At 41.5% G+C, this 27377-nt stretch overlaps 1 protein-coding gene across 2 annotated transcripts; it reads right to left on the reverse strand.

Annotated features, from left to right (window-relative positions):
• Nucleotides 1-3562: 3562 nt before the first annotated feature.
• htr1fa (5-hydroxytryptamine (serotonin) receptor 1Fa) lies at nt 3563-26333 on the reverse strand. 2 transcript variants are annotated; one of them, XM_047601180.1, is made up of 3 exons: nt 26138-26333; nt 6358-6456; nt 3563-6007 (listed from the first exon to the last, which is right to left on the reverse strand). In XM_047601180.1, exon 3 carries the CDS (start codon nt 6004-6006, stop codon nt 4816-4818), a length of 1191 nt encoding a protein of 396 aa, XP_047457136.1. In that variant the 5' UTR covers nt 6007; nt 6358-6456; nt 26138-26333; the 3' UTR covers nt 3563-4815. The 2 variants fall into 2 exon arrangements, with proteins under 2 accessions (XP_047457136.1, XP_047457135.1); XM_047601179.1 differs by having other exon boundaries at nt 6342-6456.
• Nucleotides 26334-27377: the final 1044 nt, after the last annotated feature.

Genomic DNA, 27377 nt, shown 5'->3' on the forward strand with positions numbered 1-27377 from the left:
GAGGGAGTGGGCCCTTGAGGTCAAACAAAGAACTCTATCCTGCCACATCATCATTAGGAGCTCCCTGAAGCTGTGCTGGATATTCCTGCAGGTGGTCAGTGTGACCTTATAACAGTACGCCTGTCACCATTCCTATGAAATGTATAGTTAACAGGAAATCTCCACAAATGTAAATATTAATATACCTGTATCAGCTAGTTCCCACTGTCCTAGACTGATACATTCATTTTTTTCTTTTAGTGTCTTGTTTCACCCAAAACAAATCCATGTCAGTCATGAAGTCAGAAATAAATGTATACATTTATTTATATATATAAAACATAACTTACTGTTCATTACCAAGCAGGATACAGGACTTTTTAGCCAACCGACCACAGTCAGTGAGGATGGGCCCCCACCACCTCCTCCTCCCTGTGTCTGAGTACAGGAGCCCCACAGGGCTATGTCATCATTTCTTTTCTGTATTCGCTGTACACCCATGACTGTCATCATTAAATTTGAAGATGACACAACAGTGCTGGGCCTGAACAGCGGAGGAGACAAGACGGCACATAGGGAGGAGGTCCACGGGACAAAGGAGATGATAATTGACTTCAGGAAAAAAAAGAACAGCCATCAGCCACTGGAGATATGCAAAGAAGGTATGGAAAAGGTGCCAACATTTAAGTTTCTGAGCACACACATTTCAGAGGATCTCACATGGGGGGGTAAAACAGACTGGTAACAGCGACTGTGCTTTCTGAGGACTCTCGGGTAGTACAACCTGTCACACATGGGCTGCTGTCCTTCTACTAGTCCTCTGTCCAAAGTGTCTTGACTTACAGCATCCTGGTTTGGTATGGTAGCAGCTATACAGCAAACAAAAAGTCTCCGCAAAGGGCGATAAAAGCTGCTGAGGAAATAACGAGCGCGGCCCTATCTGCCCTTGAACACATTTTCACCTCCCGTTGTCTCCAGAAGACAGACAGACATCCTGACATCTCACCCTGCCCACCACCTGTTTGACCCTCTCCCCTCAGGGAGGCGCTACCAGAAAGTTAAAACATGCACCACCAGACTGTTACGTGGAGTTTATCCACAAGACTACACCATCACTACACTGAGTAATGCACTTAAAACATAAGGCCTGTGCAATAACTGGGACTAGTCCGCTTTACTTTATGTGAAATGGCTTATCTATGATCATTGCGTATCTTTGAGGCACTGTTTGTTTGCGTGTATGTGTTCAGCGTTTGTGGAGTATAAATGGACTATAAATAATCTTATGATATTTATTACTCTATATTTTTATACTCTTTATATGAGATCCATTATTATCTTTGTGCTTTAAATTTCGTTGTATTTACTTACAATGACTGTAAAGGAATCTGATCTAATCTAATCTAAGCGCAGAGAAACTGAAGAAAGATAAAAGGTTTTGCCTCGTCTTTGTTTCTTTCCTGTAGCGTCCGGTGCCATGGATACAAGCTGGGCAGCAATCTCTGGTCACAACAGATGTTGACTTTGTGTGTCTGTGGGCAGAGCCTCACAAGCCTGTGTGCTCATTTAATTTTTATCTTACAACATCTTACCATACACTGGGTGTTGAAGTAAAATAGTTGCCAATCATTGGTGAGGCTAGTGTTATTTCTGGCAGCGTACCTCTGTAGTAGTTGCTTGTTCCAGCGAACATAGTTGGCAGGACTCATGATTTTGATGCCCTGGTTTTCTTTTAAAACACCCACATGCACGGTTTATTGTAGTAATGAAATAATCTCTGAGGGATTGCGTCAAATTATTTCCCTTAAGAATGCTTTTCATTGAGAGGTGTAGAAAAGTGTATCAAAGAAATCACTTTGCTGTCTTCACATGCCACACAACATGCCCATGTTTGGAACAAGAACTGGGTATTTCAAACTAGAGAAAAGAGGTGACAATTAAATTAAAAGACGTTTACTTCCCTCTAGATGGGGTCTACATGGGCTTCGTGTGGCCATCATGAACAATAAGTACAGCAGTATTTTCCAGCAACATTTGAGAGAGGAGTTGCACATTGATATTGATCTTAAATTGCTTTTATTTGTTTGATTAATGATGCAGAACAGACACTATTATATTTCCGGGTTTGTTCATCTCTTCGCTGCAGTTGTGAAAGTGACAATTCAGTTCATCACAACCAACTGGGAAGTCTGAGAGCCACAAGAGGGCACCAACATCCCATCTCTTCGTATTGAACAGACATCATAGCGTAATAAAATCCATTTACATATACATCTTATCAGTGAGTAATCATTTCAGTTACCTCTGCTGCCACTCTAATGAGACATACAGGGAAATGCTAAATATCCTTCTCATCTCACTTAACTTTTCAGATACTGACGCGTAAAAAACTTAACTTAGAACAGGAACATCATTTCAGCTGTGGATCATTTATTATTGATTATTTCAACGGTGAAAGACAGAGAAAGAAATTGTTCACTAGTCATACAGAGATATATAAGTATATGACATTCCTCATAGCATTTCACTGGCATACAGTTCACCCTCACACTTGACTCATCCACGATATTTTCATCAACACACCATGTGCCCTCTTGGAGGCAGTAAAGAAAATAGTAGTTCTATTCCCAGTATCTGAGGGGGAGTGATGTAAGGAGGATTTCTATACCAGTGGCTCTCACATTAATTAAACGTATGCTGTTTATGGTGTGGGAGTGAAGGAGGGTAAGGTTTTTAATGGCTCCAGTAAAGATAAATGAATATATACTGGGGTTTTTCACTCTAGCTAGTTTGCTAGCACAGACTACCACTGGTGTGGCTTTACTTAATGGAGACTGAAAAGAGAGAGAGGCCAGACAGGGATTGGCGTAGCCAAAAAAAAAAATGTCACACACTCTAACATTTAGTTGGAGTGCCTTTAGTTTGATTACAGCAGCATTTTTATTTTTACTTAAATTTTACAGCAGATTCATTCCCATTCAGTTTTGCATTTTCACTAAGATCTTGTATTGACGATGGGAGAGTCTGACAACTGCACAAAGCCTTCTCCAGCCCACCCCAAAGATTCTCAATGGGGTTGAGGTCTGGTCTCTGTGGTGGCCAATCCATTATGTCTCATGCTCCCTGAACCACTCTTTCACAATTTGAGCCTGATGAATCCTGGCATTATCATCTTGGAATATGCCTTTTCCGTCAGGGAAGAAAAAAATCCATTGATGGAATAACCTGGTCATTCAGTATATTCAGGTAGTCAGCTGACTCATTCTTTGAGCAGAGCAACTGCAGCAACCCCAGATCACAGCACTGCTCACACAGGCTTGTACAGTAGACACTTGGAATGATGGGTGCATCACTTCATCTGCCTCTCTTCTTACCCTGATGCCCCATCACTCTGGAACTGGGTAAATCTGGACTCATCAGATGATAGTTCCTCACTACCCTTCCAGTTTTTTAAAGTGTTGGACAGTTCTTAACCCAATTGTAGTAGTTTCTGTTTCAACCTCCTTAGATGTTTTCTCTTATTGAAGCAACCCTTCTCAAACAGACAACATTTTTTCCATGACCACAGGATGTGTCTGTCAACATGGTTGTTTGAAAAATGAGAAGCTACTCATTGCATCAGTTGGGGTTAAACAACTTGTTACCAGCTGAAAGATAATCCCCCATGCGGTAATTATCCAACAGGAGGCTCGTACCTATTTGCTTAGGTAGATCCAAATGGTGAGTACTGTTTTTGGCCATGTAGTGTACAGCTATTATATGCATAAAGGCTTACAGTCTTGGAAGTGACAACTGTGTATGTTTGTAACTACTTCTAAAAATTAATCTCGAATGAACAAACTGTACTCAAAGAATCTCAGTTATATTCATATCTTGTTTTCCTGCCACAGACGCATCTGTCCTCCTGGCTACTGTAGGATGCTCCATCTCTGCCACTGTAGTTACTTCCGTCGTACACTATGGCAAGGCAGTCGATGCTGGAAAACATTAAACAAATCACTACCGCAGTGCGGGAATGTGAGCACAGACACTAGATTTAACCCTCCAGTGCACTGCGAAACACAGAGGAATTTACTAGGTACTGATAGAGCTAATCAGCATTACGTGAACTCATTTGGCAAAGGCTTGAATGTAACAGATGTTCATTTGTGTTAAAGTGACTGAGTATAGTGTAAAGGTCCAGAAAAAATAATTCATTATTATATAACCATTATCATCAACCTAACAAGAAGCTTAATCCCTATACATGTACTTATTAGTTGGAATGCATGGCAAGAATTAATACATACCACCTTCAACAACTAGTTCTGGTAACAATCCTCGCAACAGTTAGATAAAAGTCACCGCTGGTAACATTGTTGCCAAACACCTTGCCCGGTTGTGCTATTTCACACAAATATTTTAGCCAGCAGTGTGGACAGAAGGGAGGTCATTAAATGAAAGAGACATAATGGTCAGCTATTTCAAGACCTTTAAATGGGGCTGGCCACTAATGCTAAGAACCGAGACCTCAAAAGGTCAGCGATGGCCCATTTGCTCAAAACCAACATGTCACTGTCCCTTCACATACGCAAATTAACATCAAGGAGCTCTCAGGCTTTTATATTATTAGGAGAATGGATTTCAATGAGGACCATTGCTGCAAAACTCAACGCTGACCTGGTGCCATTTAGGCTCTTGGAGTGGCTGCTGGAGTGTACTTTTCCTCTTTGAAAACGTACTTTCTCAGGCACGCTGAGTCAGTATTGAGTGTTCTCAGACAGAAACCACTTGTTTTGTTCCCTCTCTGTAATATACAGGCGACAGAGTATGGGTTTGATTATGCATAACGAACCATTAGAGGTAATGACTGCATCTCACAAGTCTTTGGAATGCCTTTTTGAAGTCTTCATTAAAGATGGTGTAGATGAGGGGGTTGATCAGAGAGTTAAGGTATCCTAACCATGTCAGAAAGTCAGCCATTTCCACCGAAGTGCTGCAAGAACCGCATGTGTTGACGATCACCTCCTTGACAAAAAATGGCAGCCAACAGATGACAAAGGCCCCTATTATCAGCCCCAGCGTGGACGCCGCTTTGCGTTCCCGTGAGCCCGAGATCCGGGGTCCTTGGTAGAGCTGGCTCCGACGTGACTCACTACGCGACTCATGCCGCCGTGGCTTGCACTGGAAAGCTTTAACTGAGACACGCATCCGTTCACGCGGCGGTTCCTCGGTTGAGGGCTCAGAGAAAGACTTCTCTGGTGGGCTAATGGGCTGCGGACTTTGAGGTCCACCATCACCATCTCCAGTAGTGTGGGTCGAAGGGATCATGCTCCCATTAGTCATGCATGAGTGACGGCTAGCTCGGCTAGCCTCTCGCCGCATATAGAGGGTCTGAGCGGCCAGGTAGATCTTATAGTAGAGGATGAGGATGAGCAGCAGGGGGATGTAAAATGCTCCAAGTGTGGAATAAAGGGTGAATGCCATGTGGTGGTGGATGATGATGCACTGGTCTTCATTCTCTGCATCCTCGCTGTAGTGCCGCCACAGAAGAGGAGGAAGTGAGATGAGGATGGACAAGAGCCACACCACTGCCACCATTGCACCAGCCCTGGCCCCTGTACGTTTGCGAGAGTACTCCACCGCATCGGTAATGGCCCTGTAGCGGTCAATGGCGATGGCAGCGAGGTGCAGGATGGAGCACGTGCAACAGGTGACGTCCACGCTTAACCAGATGGTGCACATCACCTGACCCATGACCCAGGCCTCTTTCTGGATGTACATGATACTGAAGGGCATGACCAGCACAGCCACCAGCAGGTCGGTCACTGCTAAGGAGCAGATGAGGTAGTTGGCTGGGTGGTGCAACTTGCGAGTGACTGCGATAGCTGTGATCACCAGGCAGTTGAAGAACGTAGTCAGGATGGCCACCACAGACAGGGTTAGAGTCAGCAAGATTTTACTGGGAGGGAGATTAGTGGTGTCAAGTGAGTCATAACTACTGCTGCTTGTGGCGAACAGCCCTTCAGTGCAATTCAGGAAATCCATTCTGCAAGCAAAAACACAGGGAGAGTTGTGCATTTAACTTCAGAGCAGATTATGGAATTTGCATTTCCAAAACATTTTTTCAGGACAAGACACATTTTTTTACACACATTGCTTGATGAATGATCGGAAATGCAGTATATTTCAATTTTTTTTAAATGTGCTTTTTGCAAGACTCCTCCTTCTTATTATTTAACATTACATTTATTAATTTTCAATGATCTGGCTTCAAGACTGTATTCAAAGTCTTCCATTCATTTACGAAGCTCTAATCTTGTTGGGCCCACAAAGGTTTGCCAAGACCCGTTAAAAACTAAAATACAGTGACCCCGTCCTACCTGTCAAGGCTCTAACCTGTTGAGTCGCGTTTGTTCAGTGTGCAGCAGACCACCTTCTCTGATTTGTCCTTCCCCTCAGCTCTGCCATCACATGCCCTCTGTCACTCATCAACACCTGGGAGAGGCAGAGATTGAGAGGGAACAGGAGAGAGAAATTGTGAGAAGGACGTGGAGGGACAGAGAGAGAGAGAGAGGAAATTGGGAGGAAGAAGATTGAAAAGAGCGAAAAAAAAATAATTAAAAGCAACAAAGTACAGATGCCGCCAAGGACGGGGACTCTTACACAACACTGAAACCACTGCAGGTGCTTTGAATAGTTTTTCAAAAGCCAACGTTTGTTGTTGGGTTGCCATTTAAATTAGTTTAATAAATGTGAAAAACTCTCTCTGCACTTGGACCTGCCTGTCACATTTGACCTGATGGAGTATTTATTGATACTGATTTATTTGATGGAGGTCTAACTATTCTCAGTAGTCATTCATTTCACATCATAATATGATCAACCTTCTGTTACGGTTCCCCTGATGTAACATGCTCTTTTAAATGCTATTTCAAAGGCTTTTCAAATTTGATAAGCTTAAGACACGCTTACACAAAATGAAAAACTGATACCGAACTAATGCTGTCAATATTATGCTGTAACTCACAGAATATCATACGGTTACGTTCATCAGCACCAGTTTAAATTAAAATATACCAGTATTTACAGTCATGTAATGTAATATGCTACGGTTAACAACCAATTCAGCAAGAGCCTCTAAGATTAAATCAAAATGTTTAGATAGGACTGTCATTGCAGCTCTCCTTCAGTCGCTTCATTGCTCAGTATCCTGAAGGCACGAGTGGAAGCTGTTGCTATAGAAACACAAGGAGTACAATACTTTTACTCAATGTGGTGATCGAGCAGAGGCAGCCAAACTCTGACTGTCAGGTCTCTGGTGAGACCGTTCGATTCCCTGGCGGTGGGTCTAAATGGGAGGGTGAGCGGGGTGGTGAGGCCACATGACAGCCGAACGATGAAAGATTTCAATTGGCTTAACACCGACATGCGGCACAGTGCCTGCTATAACATAATTCACTTAGTTACTTATATTCCCTGACATGATACCACCATGATGAAGAGCTCCAGGTAGCAACAGACGGAAAACCTCGCTTATAACGATATCATACGTAGTTGAAAATCACCTAGAACAGTGCAGAGGCATGTGACAAGTATTGTTCCAATACTTCTTCATTCACGGTGTGGGCACTGGCGATCCCTTCGCCAGACTGAGTCACTTGCCTGGGCTCTGCTTAGTGCAATTTTATTGTATAAGAGAAATCAGATTTCTTTTAATAAAGCACATGGAAACAAACAATTGTTTATTTTTAACTAACTCACCATCACTGTAACTTTTTTCTTATTTGCTATACAGACAATTCAAAGACAATATAACTTTTCAATTTTGGGGTGTTAGCAAACGTTTTATAATAACATACATTATCTCATCTCATTTCTAACGCTGCTTATCCTCACTAGGGTCGCTCATGTCATCTCAAACTGGTTTCTTGAACATGACAATGAGTTCGCTGTACTCCAGTGGCCTCCACAGTCACCAGATCTCAATCCAATAGAGCACCTTTGGATGTTCAGCTGAAAAATCTGCAGCAACTGTGTGATGCTATCATGTCAATATTGACCAAAATCTCTGAGGAACGTTTCCAACACCTTGTTGAAAGTATGCCATGAAGAATTAAGGCAGTTCTGAAGACAAGCATGGTGTACCTGGTGAGTGTGTATACATATATATATATATATATATATATGTTGACCCTTTATTTCACACAGGCTCAGTACAAGTATAGTTCTTCCTAAGGGGAAGTTTCACCAGAAACTTTAACGAAACTGACTCTTTGCTGGAGATGTCAAGCACAAATCCAATCCAACAATGAACAATACTTTCAGCCTTTAAACACAATAAAACAGTTTTTCTCTGCCTCATGATGGAGCCCTGCATTCCTTCCCATTTCCTCGCGGAGGAGTTTTGAAGAAGACCTGACAGAACTTAATATGCAGATTACTTTGTGCAGATAGATAAATGATAATTACTGCTGTACTTCTGCTGCACTCTGTGCCACTGATGTACTCTCAGCTGTGCATCCGAAAATAGTTGTTTTTTGTTGTATCAGATGTTTGTGCGCACACGCATATTAAGACGTGCGGCATGGGCATGGCGCGGTGGGTTTTTAGTGTGCCCGCGTATCTGTGCGTGCGCTGTACGTATATGCGGTGCCTGGCGCATGTGTCAACACCGTCAGCCTGTCATTATGTGCAACAAAGAAATCATCTGCTTTTGTGCTGAAATGTTCTAAAACATAGGCTTTCCTTTCAAGGCAATCTGAAGATAAGCTTCACTGAGACGCCGTGAATCTGCTCTGTTCTGGTCGGCTCTATTCCCACTGAAAAACCCCAGTGCCTCCGCATGAATTCTGCAAACTGGAAAAACAGCTTAATTTACCGACTGAAGGTCACATTGTTTCAGAAATTACACAGTAACGTTCTAGCTCTAGTCTTTTTTTCCTGCGCTGCCACATTATTTTCCCTATTCAGCATTTATCTACTCATTATGGATATGTTGTGATAAGATAAATGAGCCACCAGCACTGCTAAGTAGCTCTGAATGGGCTCAGTGTTCCCTAATATAAGCTGATTTTATAAATACTTTTCAAATTAAATAAAAAAAAAATAATAATAAAGAAAGAAGCTGCAAGTTTATTGTGTGACTGACAGTTCTACAAGCTTCCGATTTAAGATGTGCTGATTGCAATCACGCTCACAAAGCTGGAACACATTAAAATTATTTCAGAGATGATACCATAGTTTGGCTTAATCCATTTTATCTCCCCCCGACAGCTCGAAAACGTGCGCCGAAGGGAAGCAACCCACAGACCAGCACGCACACAATGCGTTAACACAAACATCCAAAAAAAGCGTGGCAGTCGCCCAAAAAAGAGCGTCGACCCTCTGACATTCAATCCCTTTTCTTCTCCCTCTCTGTTCCTCCTCCTACGAGAGCAGGGAAAGTGTATCTGTCACGTGCGGCGCAATCTCTGAAACGCAAACTGTTTGGCCCAGGCAGGACATCAAGCTGCCAAGTGTCGCTGCGAAGGAGGAGAGTTGTGGGAAAAAAAAAAAAAAGCTGATTGCATGACTGACGGCCCAGGAACGTGGTAAACCAACTGCTGCACAAGACAAGGGCACAAGCGAATACCATTAATTTTCTCGTCTACGTTTATCGCGCTTGTGTCTGTTCGATTTTTCAATTTTTGAAGTGCAGGCAAGCATCATGTCCCACTTCGAAGGTGAAAGACTCTCGTTAACGGGTGACATGAATGAGTAAGATGTAGGCAAAACATCAGTGTTCTTTCTTCGCTGAACCATGTTTCAGTTTTAATCGCAGCTTAACAGTATTTAATGTAGATTAAAACGTGCTGGAGGGTAAACACCAACCCTGTATCGAGTGTTATTAAAAAAGTGTTCTGAAAACATAATCACAATGGACTAAAAGATGTGCCAATTACTAATTACTGCTGCGTGTCAAATAACAAAGCGGTACTATCAGTCCCATTATTCTGCGTGGGCTACACTGCTCCCAGGTACACTTTGCAGCAGTCACAGTTCCCATTCATTGACCTGTGTCCTCGTTTCATGCTTCACTGTCTCACTTGATGCATGTCACAGCTGGGGTGTCTCTGCACAAGCGGATACACAATATGTCAGCTCACTCTACCTGCTTCATGCAGATAGGAGTATTAGCTAGCGAGAAACCCCCCCCACCCTCCCCGTGGGCTGAATGTGATGGAACCGGTTCAAGCGCTCCCCAGATGAACATAGAGCAGCTGTAATGTTTTGTATTTCTCATGCTGTTGCTGTTTTCATTCAGTACCGCAGGTAATGGAATATTGGATATTGGGTGTTCAGCGCTCCGGTTTCCTCCCACCGTCTAAAGACATGCTCGTTAGGTACAATGGCGATTCTAAATTGACTGTGGGTGTGAGTGTGAGTGCGAATGGTTATTTGTCTCTTTGTTAGCCCTGCGATAGACTGGCGACCTGTCCAGAGTGTACCCCGCCTCTCGTCTCGTCCAATGGCAGCTGGGATAGGCTCCAGCAACCCCCGCGACCCTAGTGAGGATAAGCAGCAGTGGAAAATGAGATGGGTGTTCAGTGTCTGTCACCTCAAGACATGATTTAAGACACATATACCGCCAGGTGTTATCGCTGTTGCCATGTAAAAATACTCTCATTCATTTTAATTGAACAACAAAGAACATATATTTAATTCTGCACATACGCTGCCGGGCCAAAAAAAAAAAGGTTGCACACTAATATTTCGTTGGACTGTCTTTAGCTTTGATTACAGCAGCATGGACACTGTGGTGGCCGATCCATGTGTGAAAATGATGCCATAACCTGGTCATTCAGTGTATTCAGGTAGTCAACTGACCTCATTCTTTGGCATAATGTTGCTGAACCTAGAGCAATTGCACTAACCCCAGATGATAGCACTCCCCCCACATACTTGTAAAGTAGGCACTAGACATGATGGGTGCATCACTTCATCTTCCTCTCTTCTTACCCTGACGCCCCATCACTCTGGAACAGGGTAAATCTGGGGAATCATCACACCACATGACCTTCTTCCATTGCTCCAGAGTCCAATCTTTATGCTCCCTGGCAAACTGAAGCCTTTTTTTCCCAGTTAGCCTCACTGATTGGTGCTTTTCCTAAGGCTACACAGCTGTTCGGTCCCAGTCCATTGTGTTCCCTTCACACTGTACTTGTGGAAATGCTCTTACTTTCACTTTTAAACATAGCCCTGAGTTCTGCTGTTGTTTTTATTTTTGATCTGATTTCACTAAACGTTTAAATGATCCACAATCACCATTAATCAGGATTTATTTTCAACCACATTTCTCCCTCGAAGACGATGTCTTCCCACTATCCTTCCGGTTTTTAAAAATGCATTTGGCAGTTCTTAACCCAATTTCAGTAGTTTCTGCTTCAACATCCTTGGATGTTTTCTCTGCTTGATGCAGGCCAATGATTTCTCAGACTAACATTTTTTCCACGACCACAGGATGTGTCTTTCAACATGGTTGTTTAAGAAAAGCGGAGCTACTCATTGTATCAGTTGGGGTTAAATAACTTGTTACCAGCTGAAAGATAATCACTCATGCAGTAATTCTCCAACAGGAAGCTCGTACCTATTTGCTTAGTTAAATCCAAATGGGGACCACTGTTTTTGGCCAAGTAGTGTATATTTCACTTAAAAAACATCAGTCGGTTGAACGGGGTCTGTTTGTTGTTCACCATCTGTTTTTTCAAATCCATGTGTGGTCAATTTATGTGGCCTTTATTGGAAGTGAAAGATTTTAATAGCAGCATATATTATAAACATATATTATGTAATATTGTGCACTTTTGGAAGAGGGCTGATAATGTTGGACATAATTTAAATGAAAACACATGCACCGAATCCATGTTGATCAGTTAATCCGATGTCTCTGGAGACAAGTCATAAGAGTGGAAACTGCTGCGCTCATCCCACTAACAATCACTTCAGTTGGACAAACTGGCCTGATCTGGCTCAAACAAGTGTTAGAAGGCATGAGCAAAACCAGAATTGATGTGGGCAGTACTTCTTAAAATTGTGGGTGTGCCCCAGTGCGTCTCATCTTCTTCTGTTACATGACTGACAGGAGAAATGAATAACATTGACCATTTTGGTGGTATATAAGATACAACAGTGAAGTTGGAACATCTGATCGGACCTATTTTAACCTTGTTGAAGAAATACCTCCATGTAATTGTAGCCATTTTTTTCCTTTCACTACTAACATTTTCCTTTCTGCCGGTCGGTTTTTGACCAAAAAAACAAGATTTAGCTTCTGGTTTAGATTCTGAGAATTACTCTGCAGAACGACTGCGTTTAAGACTGTGGGAAGATTATGGTTTCAGACAAATGTTCACAAATATGTTTTACTATGCTTCAAATCATTATGGATTTTTTTCTGTATTAAACCTATGATTTTCCCTAAGCTCCAAACTGACACACACACACACGAAAAAAAACACTAAAAGCTGGATAACAAGTAAGACATAAAACACATTTTGTGGACTGAGTGGTTTGTGGTTGCAAATTAATTGCATATAAGTAAGAAATATGTTTGCTTTTAAGACTTACGGACAGAAATTCTACAAAATCACATCAAAAATGCCAGTTTAATGTGGTTATATGAAGCATGCCAATATAATTGTCAACAGTGTTTGAAATAACTGCTCAATTGTCACCAATGTCTGTTGGCAGCTTTTTTTTGTAGACTGCTGACTCCCCTTGAAGGCAGACTTATTTGGTAACATGTTGGAGCCGCAGTCTTCAGTGTCAAAGTGCTGAATTACAGCTCATCGTCTTTCAACACGCTAATCTAATGTTTGCCTCAATTAAAGCCCCTATATGATTTTAGCATTTTTCGATTTTGTAGCACTGCACTCACTGAAGCATCTGGGAGATGGTGATATTGTGGCTTTGTTTCCCTCTCAACATCACTTAACATCCAGACAACACAAGTGTCCAGTCCAAGCTTTTGTCTGTCTACATCCAAATCACCCGGAAATAGCTAGATATACAATTGTATTCACACGATAGTTTCAGGGCCTATGCGGTTTAAAATGGTAAATACATGATAGGCCATTTGACTGACAATAATTAAAGCAGTTGTATCATTCAAAAGGCCAAGCCTCTATAGTTATTCCTTAGGTTCTTGCAGTTGCATGCACATATAATATATTAATAATAATTTTAAATGCACTGTCCTAGTGTGTATTTTTTTATTTTAAGCTGTTTTAGTACTTAAGATGGGTTTTAAAGTGACAGTAAGATATTTCTTCATTTCCCATCTGGCAACACTAGTTACAATTAAAGCTGTCGTGCTGTAAATCATTCCTCCATTAAGATGGTTTAACTGTATTAAATGTCAATCCAATCTCTATTATTTTGTCCATTCCATTTCATTTTTTTAATTTTTTTAAATAGACTTTGAAATATGCAGCCAGCCATTCTAATGGAAGTTAGTCAAGGTCTGGATATATTCAACAGCAGAGCTTGTCTGCAGCCTCCTAAAACCCTCAAAGGGACTCTTCTTTTTAAATTTATGTTCAAAAGTCTTTTGGCTGGTGGCTGGAGAACGGAGACAACATGCAAGCTCCACACAGAAAGGTTTCAGCCAGTTGAAGGATTTGAAACCAGAACCATCCTCAGAGACTAGTCAACACATCGGCAGGTAGATGTTACAGAACAAACAAGTAACAAGTCCATTCCCGTGAGAAGGTGATCACTTTCATACATGCATGGGAGAAATGTCCACCATACATCAGAACACACAATAAATTTTGCACTTGGTTTAGGACGGCAGATGAACGTGGACCTAGGTAGACAACGGGAGTTCCCAAGGTAAAATCCAGTAAGAAGTACAAATGCTAATCACCCAATGCAGACGATTGGGTTGGAGAGAAAAAATGCTTCCCAGTAGAGCCAGAGATCGCCACAAGGTCAGAGAACCTTAAGTATTTTGGCATTACTCAGTTCTTGCATTGCTTCAACAACAGTGCATTTGTGTGCCTCTATTACATAATGTGCCAGATAATAATAGGTATCTATTAAATATCATTTAGCTCTAGAAAACAAAGATGATTTCTCCCTGGCTTTACATCTTACACTTTATCGGTTATACCATTACTAGGAGCATATACAATGGCTCTATGTTTTCTGAAGCTTAAAGTTGTCAGAAACACATGAGTGGTGCCATTCACTTCATCTCATCTCATGTTCTACTGGCCCTGAAGTTCATGATAAAAGAACCACTTGGTATTTAGAACTGATGAAATATTTAATTTGTGCGCAGTTTCTTGCAGCTAATGGCCCGATGGCAAAAAAGGACAGTTAGCGATAGTCGTGCCATGTTTCTATGGTGGCACAATGTGTGGTGAGTAATTTGGAGAAAAGTCAGATTTGAATCTGAAAAATGCTGTGTATCTGCAGACGAACATGTTAAATGTGTGAAATGGTTCTCCAATCTGCAGGGCCCTTTTAGCAGAGTGAGAAACATCAAGCACAAGCTGTTATACGCAGCAGCCACCACCTGTCAGCAAACAACTCAATTTGTTTCAGCTAATGTGTTGTGTTGTGTTACAACACGATGACTGAAGTGTGATAATAACTTTTCATACAGTGTTGCTTCGGTTCTCTAGCTCTGAGCCTTCAGTTTGCTAGATGCTGATTGTGTTTATTAGCTGCACCAGTATTATGTTTAAAATAAATCCCTCGTACAATTTTTTTTTAAGTTGCAAAATGTTGTTCATGGTAAATAATTTAATATAATTTATATCTACCCAAAACTATGATTTACATACACACCTACACATTAAGTAGGTTGTAGTTGAAATATAATCGGTGAAAGATGCAAATTATTTCTGCTGTGTCTCAGTAAAGTCTTGGGTTTAACCTTTTAAGCCACACAAGCATCTACTCTGTGTCTATGAGGTGTTGCAAATGGATGTAACATTTATTTGGTTCTTCCTATCTTCTTAAAAATCTATTAAATGAAAAGAAAACTTGCAGGAAAGTATCTGTGACTGTTTACGTGTCCCCAAAAATATGTATATTTGGACAGTATGTGAACAAGAAGTGGGTGCGGTTTACAAAAGCAAGTTTAGTTGTCAACAAAAATAATACATTTAAATCACAAGTTCAATTTGTATGAAAAAGTGTCAATTGTTGCAACTTTCAAATTAAGTATTAATTAAAATTAAAAGGGAAAGACCTCCTCTTCTTTTCCAAATTCTGGCTGTGTATATGGTAGGAGACAGTCCAGATGTAGAATGTAGAATTGCATCTGCACGAGGCACATCTGCGTCATGAATCTGCATAAGCACAACACTATTATCGTTTGCCTAAGTACTGACATAATCAGCCACCTGAGTTTAAATTCAAGTCATGCATAGTTCCCCAACCAGCAGGAACTAATAACCCTTGCAAGCGTTCACTTGTTTCCACAGTTACATTGTAATGAAAGCAGCTCAGTGTAAATTGATTGGATGAGCTCAATGGAGCATATGGCCATGGGAGATTATATGGGGAGATTCAAAAGCATTGATTATGTGGAAATGTCAATTTCAAATTTCAGATTTTTTTTTACTAAACAGTATTCTGCTTAAATAATAAGGTTACTGTCATGTTGTGTTTTTTTTTTTTTTAATTATTATTATTAAAAGGTTTGTTGTTTATATGTCAAATGCCCTCCATGTACCAGAACTAAAAAAACCCAATATGTTCAAAATCATATATCTGTTGCATTTTCATGACACTCAAGTGATATCAAGGTCATAAGGTCTGATGTCACACCCTCATTCTGGCAAGAACTTTTGAATAAGTACGTCAGTGCAATACAAAAAAAGGAAAAAGTAGTTCTGTACATGATTATTCAAGGAAAATTCCAGGATTGCTGTGCTGTGAAATGTATTGCTAACAGAACTAGTGAGAACCTCGCTTGAAAAGGTAATTGGAATCACTGGAATTTTTTTGGATTTCCTGCTGACTTGCGCTGCATGCACTCCGCTGTTGGAAACAGATGAGTGATTAGAAGCTGCAAGGTGAGAGAAAAGTCTCTGAGTCTGAGTCTGAGTCTGAGTGAAGCAGCACGTAGCCTTGGAACTGAAAGATGAAACAAGGGTTACAGGGCAGGGGTTGAACCGAGAAATAACCTACTGAATTATAAGGTCTTTCATTCCTAAGTTTTGAGCAGACATTGAGCTGCCTCTTCTCATCACTGACGGAGTAAATGCCTAGGTTGCTACTGTATCTTGGATTCAGGGGGCTAGAAGACCTCCTGGGTTCAGTGGAAAACCAAAGTTTTGAATAAACCACAGCCACCACACATCAGAACAGAACCGGAAGTGCAAAATAACAGTATTACTGACAAACAAGTGAATGCAGAGTGAGTACAGCAATGCAGGGGTGGCGCTATTTTTACTCTATGTATAGGGTTATTAACAGTGGGTAATAACACATATATTGATTACTACACAATGTAGGTATGAATCATACAATATGTTGATGAAATGGACAGCATTAGAAAAGCATGTGTATATACAATGTAAAAGAATATATGTGCTGGCTGTTGTCTGCGTAATCTGGAAAATTGGATAGATGGATAAGAACCAAGCTGACCAATCTTCACACATAGGTACATTTCTGGTGAGGTGCACATCAGCCACGGCACTGGGGTCTGCACAGGGTCTGTGTACACTCTGCACTATCGCCGTACATTCTGTGTCAATTTGACTAGTGACTAATGATGGTAACATGAAGGTCTGCAGGGTCACAGCTCTTCCTGAGCCTGTTGCTGGAGGAGAGAGCGCAGGCTTTTATAATGCCAGCCAAATCAGAGGAGAGGAAGACTCATTGGTTAGGGTGGGATCCATCCTCGATAATGCTTTTGGTCCTGCCCATGCAGCATTTACGGTAAATATTCTTTGTCGTGGGCGACAGTGTGCCAGCGATCTGTTTGGTAGATTTCACCACCTGCTTGTGTGCTTTACATTCTGATGTAACGTGCACTGGTATCTTTAGACACAGCTAAGCTTCCTTAAGACTCCAACACAGGGTTAGGGTTGGAGGACCGGAGGAGCTCAGGGACCTCATGTAATTGTCAGGGAGGTGTGGATGCCAAGGAAGATGAAGCTTGATTTATGCTCCACTACTGCTCTGCTGATGTAATTTGGGGAGTGTATGCAGCTCCTAGCTCCAAGGAGATTAACATTTTATAAATGTTTACATTTGCACATGCAACTTCCCCTGCCCACGACATTCGTGCAAAGATCTAGGAGACCAATTAACTTGCTTGGGTGGTTTCTACGCAGTGATGGACAGAAGCATAACAGCGATGTAGTCGTTCACATCCTCTGAGAACTGCAGAGCTGATTTGTTTCCAATAAAATGTCTCTGATTGGTTGAAGGGTCATCCAGTTGCATGCAGATGTATGGACTGAAACACAGTCACCAATAAAATCCAAATGCCGTTTTACCAGACTCATTCTGGTAACACACCATTTCCCAGGGTACAGAAGAGATGTTGTGAGCACTAATTACCTTTCAAACAGCTTTGTAAATTCACACATTTCACAATTTCAAGGTACTTGGCAGACATGCTTTTCCAGGGATCTTTGTTGAGATGCAAGACTGAATTAAGGCTGTCTCGGTTCTTTCTATTTCTTATTTTGAGAGCAGATCTCAGCAATTGTCACTCCTGTTTTTCTTCTGGATTGTTCTTAATGGCTCTGACTCTATGTTTGGAGTCATTGTCATACTGTGTAATAAATTTGGGACCCATCAGATGCCTCCATGATGATGATCATGGTGAGAGGACTCATGCTTCTTACTCAAATAAAGTGACAAAATCATAGTCTTTAAGAAAATGTATATAACCACTGGACAAATGTACTACAAAAAAAAAACAACTATACATTATTTGTTTATTTTTACTGCTACTACTACTGAATATCTTTACATTTTCAATGGCTGCACTTTATTATATATTTATTTGCTTCACTCTATTGAGCTCCGGGAGCGGACGTCACCCTGCACCGTTAATCACAACACCGCCATATTGGCAGGAATGCGCTGTTCTCTAATAACTATTCGGGTTGACAACTGCGAGCAACTAACTAATTAATATGGAGCTGTTCTGCCCCAGGATGCCAGAATAGTTGGGTACAAGCAAAGTGGAAATAGTTTTATAGGCGTCAGAGATCCCTTAAGATGTTCTGTCAGATGTGGATTACTGCAATAAAACGCTCGTTACATTATGCCGCCGTTATGAGAGCCGACAAACTGCAAAACTGGATGTGCATCAGCAAGCCTGGCTGCGTCCATTTGGACCCCTCCAGGTTCTTGAATGCTTTCAGTAGGAGTAGGACGAAGGAAAGTTAATGAGGTACTTCGCTATATCCAGATACTCCAGGTCAGGAACATTGTCCCGGGCGGCTGTTTTAATGCTCAGAAAAAGCATACCTGGGGCATGACAAGAGTCAGTGAGTTTCTCAGATTTTCCTGCCATAGACAAAAAAAAAAAAAAAAAAAAAAAAGTCACTTGAAGCCCGAAGCTCCGTTGTTTAGATTTTGGGCATATCAGAGAACCAGCTAGTAGTTCAATGCTTCTATGCCGAGATGTGAATTTCATGGCTACAGTAAGACAATCTCATTGTACCACGCTCAATTATGAATTGCTCTAAAATGGTTGTGGCAAAAAGATTAGATTAGTTATGTCACAAATACAGCAAAGAGGGAGTCACTTAATGGATGCTTCTTGTAACTGGTACACTGGACAAACCAACCCTTTTCAGATTAGAAGTTACATTTCCTAACTAATGATGTCAAGTCAACACGCTCATGAAACGTTACAGTAAAGGCGCATTATGACACAACTTCTCCCATTATTGAATGCTAGCCAATGTCAAATCTATTTAAACTATTAGCTAGACCCACCCTAGGCCATATTAGTTTTCCCATTTCCTTGACATTCATTTCTTCAAATTTCCTGCAAACATTTGAGTGGACTAGGAAGTACTTTCCCAGCTTAATGCAGGAACAAGTTCATCAGCTGATGTTTTAGTCAATTGGACCAAGGGACCTAGGGGAGGTGTCTTTCCATTACCACAAAGACATCCACAACAGAATTGTGACTAAGTGTATACTGTACCAGCATGACTTCTTTTTACCATAACCTATTAGCCCCAGCTGGAAGGCCAGAGCCTATCCCAGTGATTATTGGGCAAGAGGCAGAGTACACCATTAACAAGTCAACAGTCAATTACAAGGCTAACGCAGAAAGACAAACAGTCATTCATATTCTCATGCGCATCTACAGCTAATTTAGATTCACATGTTGACCAAGTGAGCATGGCTTTGGACTGTGGGAGGAAGCTGGGTCCCATGGAGAAATCCCATGCGGGCAACAAAAGAACATGCAAACTCCACACGGAAAAAAGAATAGTGGAAGAATAGGGCCCCTAAAAGCTCGGAGAGTAGCTTCACTACATGCGGAGCTGCCAAATCTTTCCCACGAGCACACCAACTCAGTGCACTTTTTTTATTGTTTATCACTTAGAAGCAGAAAGGACAATGTGTCGCGTGCTCCACGAAGCAATAAACACAAAGTCACATGCATCCTGTCTGCATCTACAGACCTCCACATCTGCTGCCCTCCCACCAATGCAAAGTTAATGGATTTCAAAGTAACTGGAATGGGTCTTTCAGGTAAATTCTTAAGGGGTGAGTAATGGACAAGGGTCGTACAATCAGGATTTTTATTTTGCTTTCAAAGGATAACACACTGGAATGAGACGAGTCTCTAAAAGTGCGCGACATCAGATTAAGTACTCCGCATTTATCAAGCATTCACAATTTGTTCAACAGTTTTTGCCCCAACTGAAGAACTCATGAACCGACACATATGATCTGAAACGACAGTGTTAGCGGGAAGTTATTTCAACCCAGAGTGAAGAGCGTGACTGGGAAACGAAATTTGGATTCAAACCTTTTGGACTCTTCTTAGAACAGTCGAGAAAATCACGTTAGAGAGGACACTGCACAGTGTAACACAATCATAGCTGCACTACAATGGGCCTCTGACTCCTGTCTGTGTCCCCGGCTCACCAAGCAATATCTTTGAATTTTGACTTTTTCCACACATTGTTTTGCATCTGTGGAATAAAGTGCTGCTTAGACACAAATCAATAAAAATATAATAGGAACCAAATTCACACAAAGACCTGAGCTTTCCTTGAAACACAAGGCTAATATTCAAGTGGAGGAAAGGAGCGCAGAGAGCGTTATATTCATTATATTCACTAATCAAATGAAAAGGCTTCTTAAATGTCAAGTTCACGATAATGGCAGGGGTTGCAGTTTTTTGTGCGGATCTTTTCTCCAATGGCTATTTCACCTAAATGCATATGCTGTGTGTAGGCAGAATGAATATAGACTTCCTTGATGCTAATTCCATTTGACAAACAAATATCTTGGCCCACCCTGCAACACGGCTTCAATGCCCATAAGTCTGCCTTTCTTTGCATTTCCAGACAAACGTTTGGAAAATGCAACTGTGTTTTCTTTGCAGCCCTTGGTACTGACATGCTGCCCTGTACGTGTTGGGTTTAGATCGGTTCTGTTGGTGATCTGTGTTTTAAGTATGTCAGAGACTGACTGATGGAAGAAGAATGGTGGGATACTAATATAGAAACAGGCCACGAAGATAGATCATAAAAAAGATATAGAAATAATGTTTGGTCGTGATATGTCCAATGTGTTGATCACCAACTAATAGCCACCATCACATACCGCCACCACTACTTGCTAACCTTTACTATGTGTATTTTACTGTAACTCAAGCCATTATATTTCACTAATCCACAACAGGTTTTGTGCCTAAATCTCGAAATAATGAGAAAGCAACATTTTAGTTTAGTTGCAGAGTCATTATGCAGAAAGTGTGCAAGACAGTGGAGTGAAAGTCTTTGAATCTCAAACACAAATTTGCATTGAGGCTCATTTCACAAAGCACTGTTTACATGCAGACGGATAACGAGACTTTGTCGAATCCAAAGTTGGTGAAGTGCTGAGTGAGCAAACTGATGTGCGACGTACAGAATACGGAAGAAAACACTTTGATTAGCTTGCAGTTTCTTTTGCAAAACATAACGTTAACAACTTGAGGGCTTTTGGAACTTCAAAATGTATTTACCTTCCGCAGGGGGAGCAAGGCTCTAAGAATCTAGAAGGAGGAATGACAGAAATCCTTTTCGAAGTGAGGTAGACTATTTCTTTTGGGAAGACTGTACGTGACTTTTCAGTTTTCCAAAACAATCAAATTTGTGGTGGGGCCCCTCGAGGATAAACAGACGGATGGACAGGTGTTCTTCCATCTTCTCCACCCTGAAAACAAACTTTCAGCCTTAACTAATGCTAGTGCATAACACTCTAAAAAGAGCTCACAAGTAAGTACTGTGTGTTTTTTATTCCTTCCACTACTCAGTGTAATGGATAATACGGCCGCCAGGCGCCACTAGTGGAGCTCTAGGCTTTTTCTCTTGTTCCATTAGGAATCTATTTCATATAAGCTCCCGGGTGGGGAGAGACAATCTCTCAGCGTCCAGAACAGGGTCCACTCCATTAGATATGGCCAGATGATGGATACTCTCTTTGAGTCTACCACTTCGAAGCCCTACAGGTTATCCAGAGTTAGTTGTTACCTTTGCAAAGTCAATTACTCTACCATCCCTCGCATTCATTTCTGCTGTAAGACAAGCAAGTACGTGCTCCTTGGCGTCTGTCTCTACTTCGATCGTTGTGTGCATTTATCGTTCTATCTCTGTCACATACACACATGGATCATGTGGCAGTGCCGCTATGTTTGCGTTCTGCTGTCTTGGTTTGAAGAGCTTTCAAATGAAGATCTGTGAAAAAAAATGAAAATAATTTACAAAAAAAAAAAAACAATGAGCGCTGTCTTGCATTTGGCTGCTTTTGCCGGCTAATGTTGGCATGAGAACCCCTAATTTGAATTTCTCATCCGCCATGGATTGGTGACAATTAATTAAACATTGATTCCTGAAGGCCTACGGATTTTCATTTAAGGCGGCTGAAAGACATTTATGCTGTTTCTTTCTCAGCCGCTGGTGCTAAAAGCCAGGGAGTCTTCATTGTCTGACATCAATAGATATGAGATACATCTAGACAGATTCAGATCGAGAGCCCTCGCCGCTGTGTCACACCGTGTGCCTGGGCTTTGTTAGAGTAAGACATCACGAGCAAAAACTAAAAATGTATGTCACAGGAAAGGACAAACTGTACTCAGATGAAAGAAAAAAAAAAATCATGAAACTAATCTTCCTGTCCAGTCGAAGAACACGAACCTCGCTTTACTCCAGAAGCGGCAGCATTATTTTATATTACCAGCGCAAATGGCCTACATCCACTTCAGCAAACTATAAAGTGATATAAAAACAGAAGCAGCAGGCCTGATAAAACTATCGAGCTGTGTAGTTTGACTGTTTACCCGCCACATAAACCAAAACAAACTGCGGGTATTATAATTCATATTTGATTTTATTATTATAATTTGCTATTTCAGGCAAACAAAGACGATCTTCCTGAGGATACCACTCCTGTACAGTATAAACAGAGGACGCTGGATACGTATCATTGTAAAGATAAGCAAATATAATTTACATCTTCAGTTTGGCCCGCCTACCATATTTAGTTTGCCAGCTCCCTGTCGTAGGCTGTAAATCACCAGTTAAAGTCTAGAGGATATTCACAGCCCCAACGCAGGGGGTGATTCAATAGTGACACCAGGCTTTCAGCTTTCTGGCTCATCCCGCTGGAATATTGATAATAATAATTATAGTGTAGAGCTTGCCAAAAAACAAAGTTGCATATATCACCTCTAGTAAGTTCTCAAATTCACTTTCAACTTTTCGTCACTGTTTCTGTCAATGAAGTTGTCAGGATGCTTTTACCGTTTCTTGCTCTCCGGGGAAGTAGAAAGCTTCCGTGAACGCTTGACATGTGTTCCTGTTTTTTATTTGTTTTTTTTTCCTGCACCCTGGCAATTTTATGCTTTTAACCCTTTGACTTTGACACTAAGAAATATGACAAATAGAATTTGTTTTTGATCTACGTTGATAGCGTGCACTGCAAACTGAGCATTTTCACATATCATTATGCAATATGAATACTGAAGCTGTATGATGGATGTTGCTATGGTTATCTGTTCTAAAGCGCTGCAGCTCAAAAAGCATAAAAGACACTCAGATATTTGTATATGTAACGTGCTCACGCATGGGAAAATTTGTGCATCTTACAAACTGAATGACTAGCAATGGTTAGAAAATGGGTACAAACTGAGAAATTAAGCATTTTATTGTCTACTACTACAAAAAAAATAAAAAATAAATCAACCGTGTGGATACAATGCCAGTCAAAGGGTTAATTTTCCTTTTGCCTCTTGATTTTTATTGATTTCTCTAAAGGTCACCCTGACCTGTTGAGTAAAGATCATTATATTATCTATTATACATTGTATATTGTACTGTATATCACTATCAAAGCTGTGGACTCAATGCACTTCTGACATCTAATCTTGCAAATCCCATCTAAAAATGAACAACGCTTCTCTCCAGCTGGCTGATGTTAAATGTGTGAAGCCATATGAAGCTTTATAGCTTCAATACAGCCCTTGCACAAGGCGGTAAGATCACCAGCAAGGAAGGAATTCACAGAAATGTCCACATATACAGTAGAATTCGACAAACTTAATGCAATTTCCATAATAAACCCTGGCAGTTAATGATATACATTATCTTACGCTGTCTTCCAAAGTGTCTCCTTAGCATAAATGATGGGCCGGTGTTGATACTGACGGTCCCTTTTCATAATTATACTGTACGCAGCCACATGAGCTCAGGATAAACACGATGATGCTTAGCAGCTCCACTTGATGTGGTCTGTACATGTTACATGAGAAACGGAGAGAACGCCCACAGATATCAGCGCTCGATATAAGTCCACAGCCTGAGTTCACATGTTAGAGAAGAGAAACAGTGGGAATGGTGCTTTCTCTGACGCGATGAGGAGCACTTGCAGCTCTGTGGCCTCAAACCGTCACCAGCCACGACGTGTCCTTGGTTTGACTCTTCTAATCACCATTGGTGTCCATTATTTTTCTTTCCCATATATGACCACCTCTTGTAATTAAGTGCCATGAGTAAATGTGTCTCCGTGGCCAAAATGAGGCAAGTGTGAGGACCCCCTTCAATATTTCGAGTAATTATCTGAGAGGGTCCTCAGTGCACTTTGCTGTATGTCCGTGCATAAACCAAACCAGTATCCTGGGACTTACATCAACACTTCCGTCCAGTGCCAATGTTAGTGTATCATGTCAGTACTTTATATTAGGTAGAAAGGAGGAATCAGAGCTGCTCAAATATAATATACAAGCTGCGATGATGGAACGAAATGGGTGCCACCACAAGTGTTCTTGACACTGGAGTGTACCGGCCCACTAAGCACTGGCTTAAAAGGCTAATGTAAACTCTAGGCGAGCAATATGTGAGGCTTTGGGTGGGCCGCACAGTATTTTCATCTGAAATACACAGTCTACGTAGTGTTGTAGTGTTTGGCAGGTCTGTTTGAAGAGACATCCGTGTCGCCAGATCTAACTAGAGTGTACACCCGAGACGCGGAGACGTCTCGAACTAAGTCAATTTTCCTCTGATTTGTTCTGCAAATACGTGGCTTTTCAGTGTTTGGTTTGGAGACAAAAAGAGGAAAGAGGCGGAATCTGAGTGGAGCTGAGGCAGACGGCAAATGGCCTGAGCCGCAAATGTCCACCAAGTGATCACCCCATACATTATACCTAAGCCTTAAATGATTAAAATGGACCAGTTATGCTTTTGTACAGTCATGAATGGGAAAATTAGCTGTACAAATATTAGACGTATCTTTTGTAACGGGATGTAGCCAAACATTTTAATGTAAGGGTCTGTGCTCAGTTTTTGACACTTCCCCATTACTGCTTGTTCTAGACCTGCAGTTAAGACTGCTCAATGGGCCAGGCAACACAAAAACTCACATGACACAGGTAAAGGAAATGACAGGAATAGACTCTCATTGTAAACTGACTCCGATTTTATGTGTCCAATTTACGCGGGATCACTAAGTACTGCAGCTGTCACGGTACATGCGGACATGTTTTTATGTTGGCAAAGATTTTTACCAAACTGCCTAACACTGATGTTTTTGTCTTGCATGAGCAGCCACACAGTCAGACGTGCGTGCACGCTTGGCTCTCAGAATTACATGAAAGTGTCTCAACCCCGTGTTTCCCTCACCGTCCCACAGCGCGTGTGCGCACACACACCCTCCCTTCACATGCGAAGCCCTCGCTTTCTCCAACACGCGCACCCCTCTCCTTGATCATACTGCTGGTCTGAGGTGTGTCATGGGTTGGTCCTGGGGAAAGCACTAGCGGCTGGTCAAAGGACCACATTGCTGCAGCAAAACAGGTCTCTGGTTGGATTCCAGCAGGTAGCCTATTGCTCACTTGTAATGAAATCTACCTCAGATGTGAAGGTGAGCAGATGTGAACATACTGGCAGACAGATTCTCTCAGATCAACCCCTTTTCTTGATGAAGCATTTCCATCAAAAACCCTGGCAGTATGTCAGTTAATACAAAACACTCCATACCAGTGGCAGGTATTTTAATTAGTTTCTTTTCTCTTACTTGATTAAAACCACGCTGATTAGGATGTGCGGACATTTTCCTGAGAGGGAAGATTTTGATTAAATATGAAAATGAAATAAATAAATAAAAAAAGCTATGTTATTGAGTTTGTGGTGTTACATGCATGACAATAGTTCTGCTTTGCGCAGGCAAAGTGGCTGCTCTGCTCAAATTAACAAATGTGAAAAGACAGCATTGCAGCGTGATGTTTTCAAAAAAGCCAATTAAGATGTCAGAAGCACAGTCAAGCCGTGCCAATTAAGCCAAAATACGCATACCCATTTGCCACACATAAATCCGCTCCCTGTCTAGAAAGTAGCTACTTCCCAATTTCGGTCCATCAATTCAGAAACTGCACGCCAAGCCTGTCTCTCAAGAAATGTGGCCATGGCATGCGTGAAAATAAACTTACCCGCCTTGCGTTGCGGTGAATAAACGACAGGCGAAAAGCAGGCGCTGGGAAGAAGAATATTACAATCCCCATGAATGTCCATTCACGCCGACGTTCACGCCGACACCCGTGCAGTGTGCCGACGGATTGGGTGGAGGCGCGCAAACGGGAGCGCGCTAGTTGGCCACAGACAAGAGCTCAGAGAGGTGCGTCAGTAAGGAGGAGGTGTGAAGACAAGATAAGAGTAATAACAGTGCTCCAGTAACGACCATAGGGGGACGAAGGTTTTCTTTCTTCTTCTTCTTGTTATTGTGACTTCTTCTACAAAACTTTGTCAGATGCACAATGTATTATTCAAGTAGGCTATTGGTTATCTCATAAATTGGGCTGGGAAGTGCAAATGGGGGATTTAAGGTGCAATTTATGTAGTCACGCAGTTATTTTTTTAATCAAAATCATAAGAGAACTAATAAGAGAATTGTGAGAATTTCTAAATCAAGATCATACTGGAATATGAGGTTTTATAAATAAAAATGAATGAATAAAATAGGTGGATAAGGCTATCGTCATCCTGAAATATCTCTGAGGATAAATTAAGCGTGTGTTTTAATCCGTAACATAATTCAGCACGCCAGGACTCCCCATCAATCCATAAAATCTATCGACAAAGCCCCAGGAGTCCCTTTTAATGCATCCAAGCAAATATTCCTGTTGAAAGGTGTGTCAAATGCTCTATTAGGGGCTGTGTTCAGTTACAGCAACATTACAACATGTCTAAGATGTGCACTTTAAGTCCCGTGAACAAGTTACTTCACAAGTTATTCCTACAAGGAAGTATGTGACCAGGTTTCATGCAGAGGTGCTGACGAGGATAATTGAAAATCTCCAACAAGTTGGTGGAAAAGACAAGCAAGTGGATGTGAGTTTGGTTGTGTTTGAATGACGGACACAATTAGGAAGTGTAAAACACGGATTATAAAAAGAGCCGCCTTGTGAGCTGGAGTTGGAGGTGTTACATTTTTCTATCTGTCTCTCAACTCACCTCCCTCTGAGCGCTGCAGCTCCACGCGGTTTATTTACCCAAGTGTTATGTAAAAGTGTAGTGACTATGCTTCCTGTGAGGGATCATTGATTGATGTCCGGATTCTCTTGACTGACTGTTGGGCGCTGATTGGTTTTCATAGCATGTGGCGGAGACACAAATGTGGACAGTTAGATGTGATGTGTGGGCCGATGTGCTGTTAGGACTGCGATTTTGTTT

This window comes from Mugil cephalus, chromosome 12 (genome assembly GCF_022458985.1).
Source record: "Mugil cephalus isolate CIBA_MC_2020 chromosome 12, CIBA_Mcephalus_1.1, whole genome shotgun sequence".
Taxonomy (NCBI): domain Eukaryota; kingdom Metazoa; phylum Chordata; class Actinopteri; order Mugiliformes; family Mugilidae; genus Mugil; species Mugil cephalus.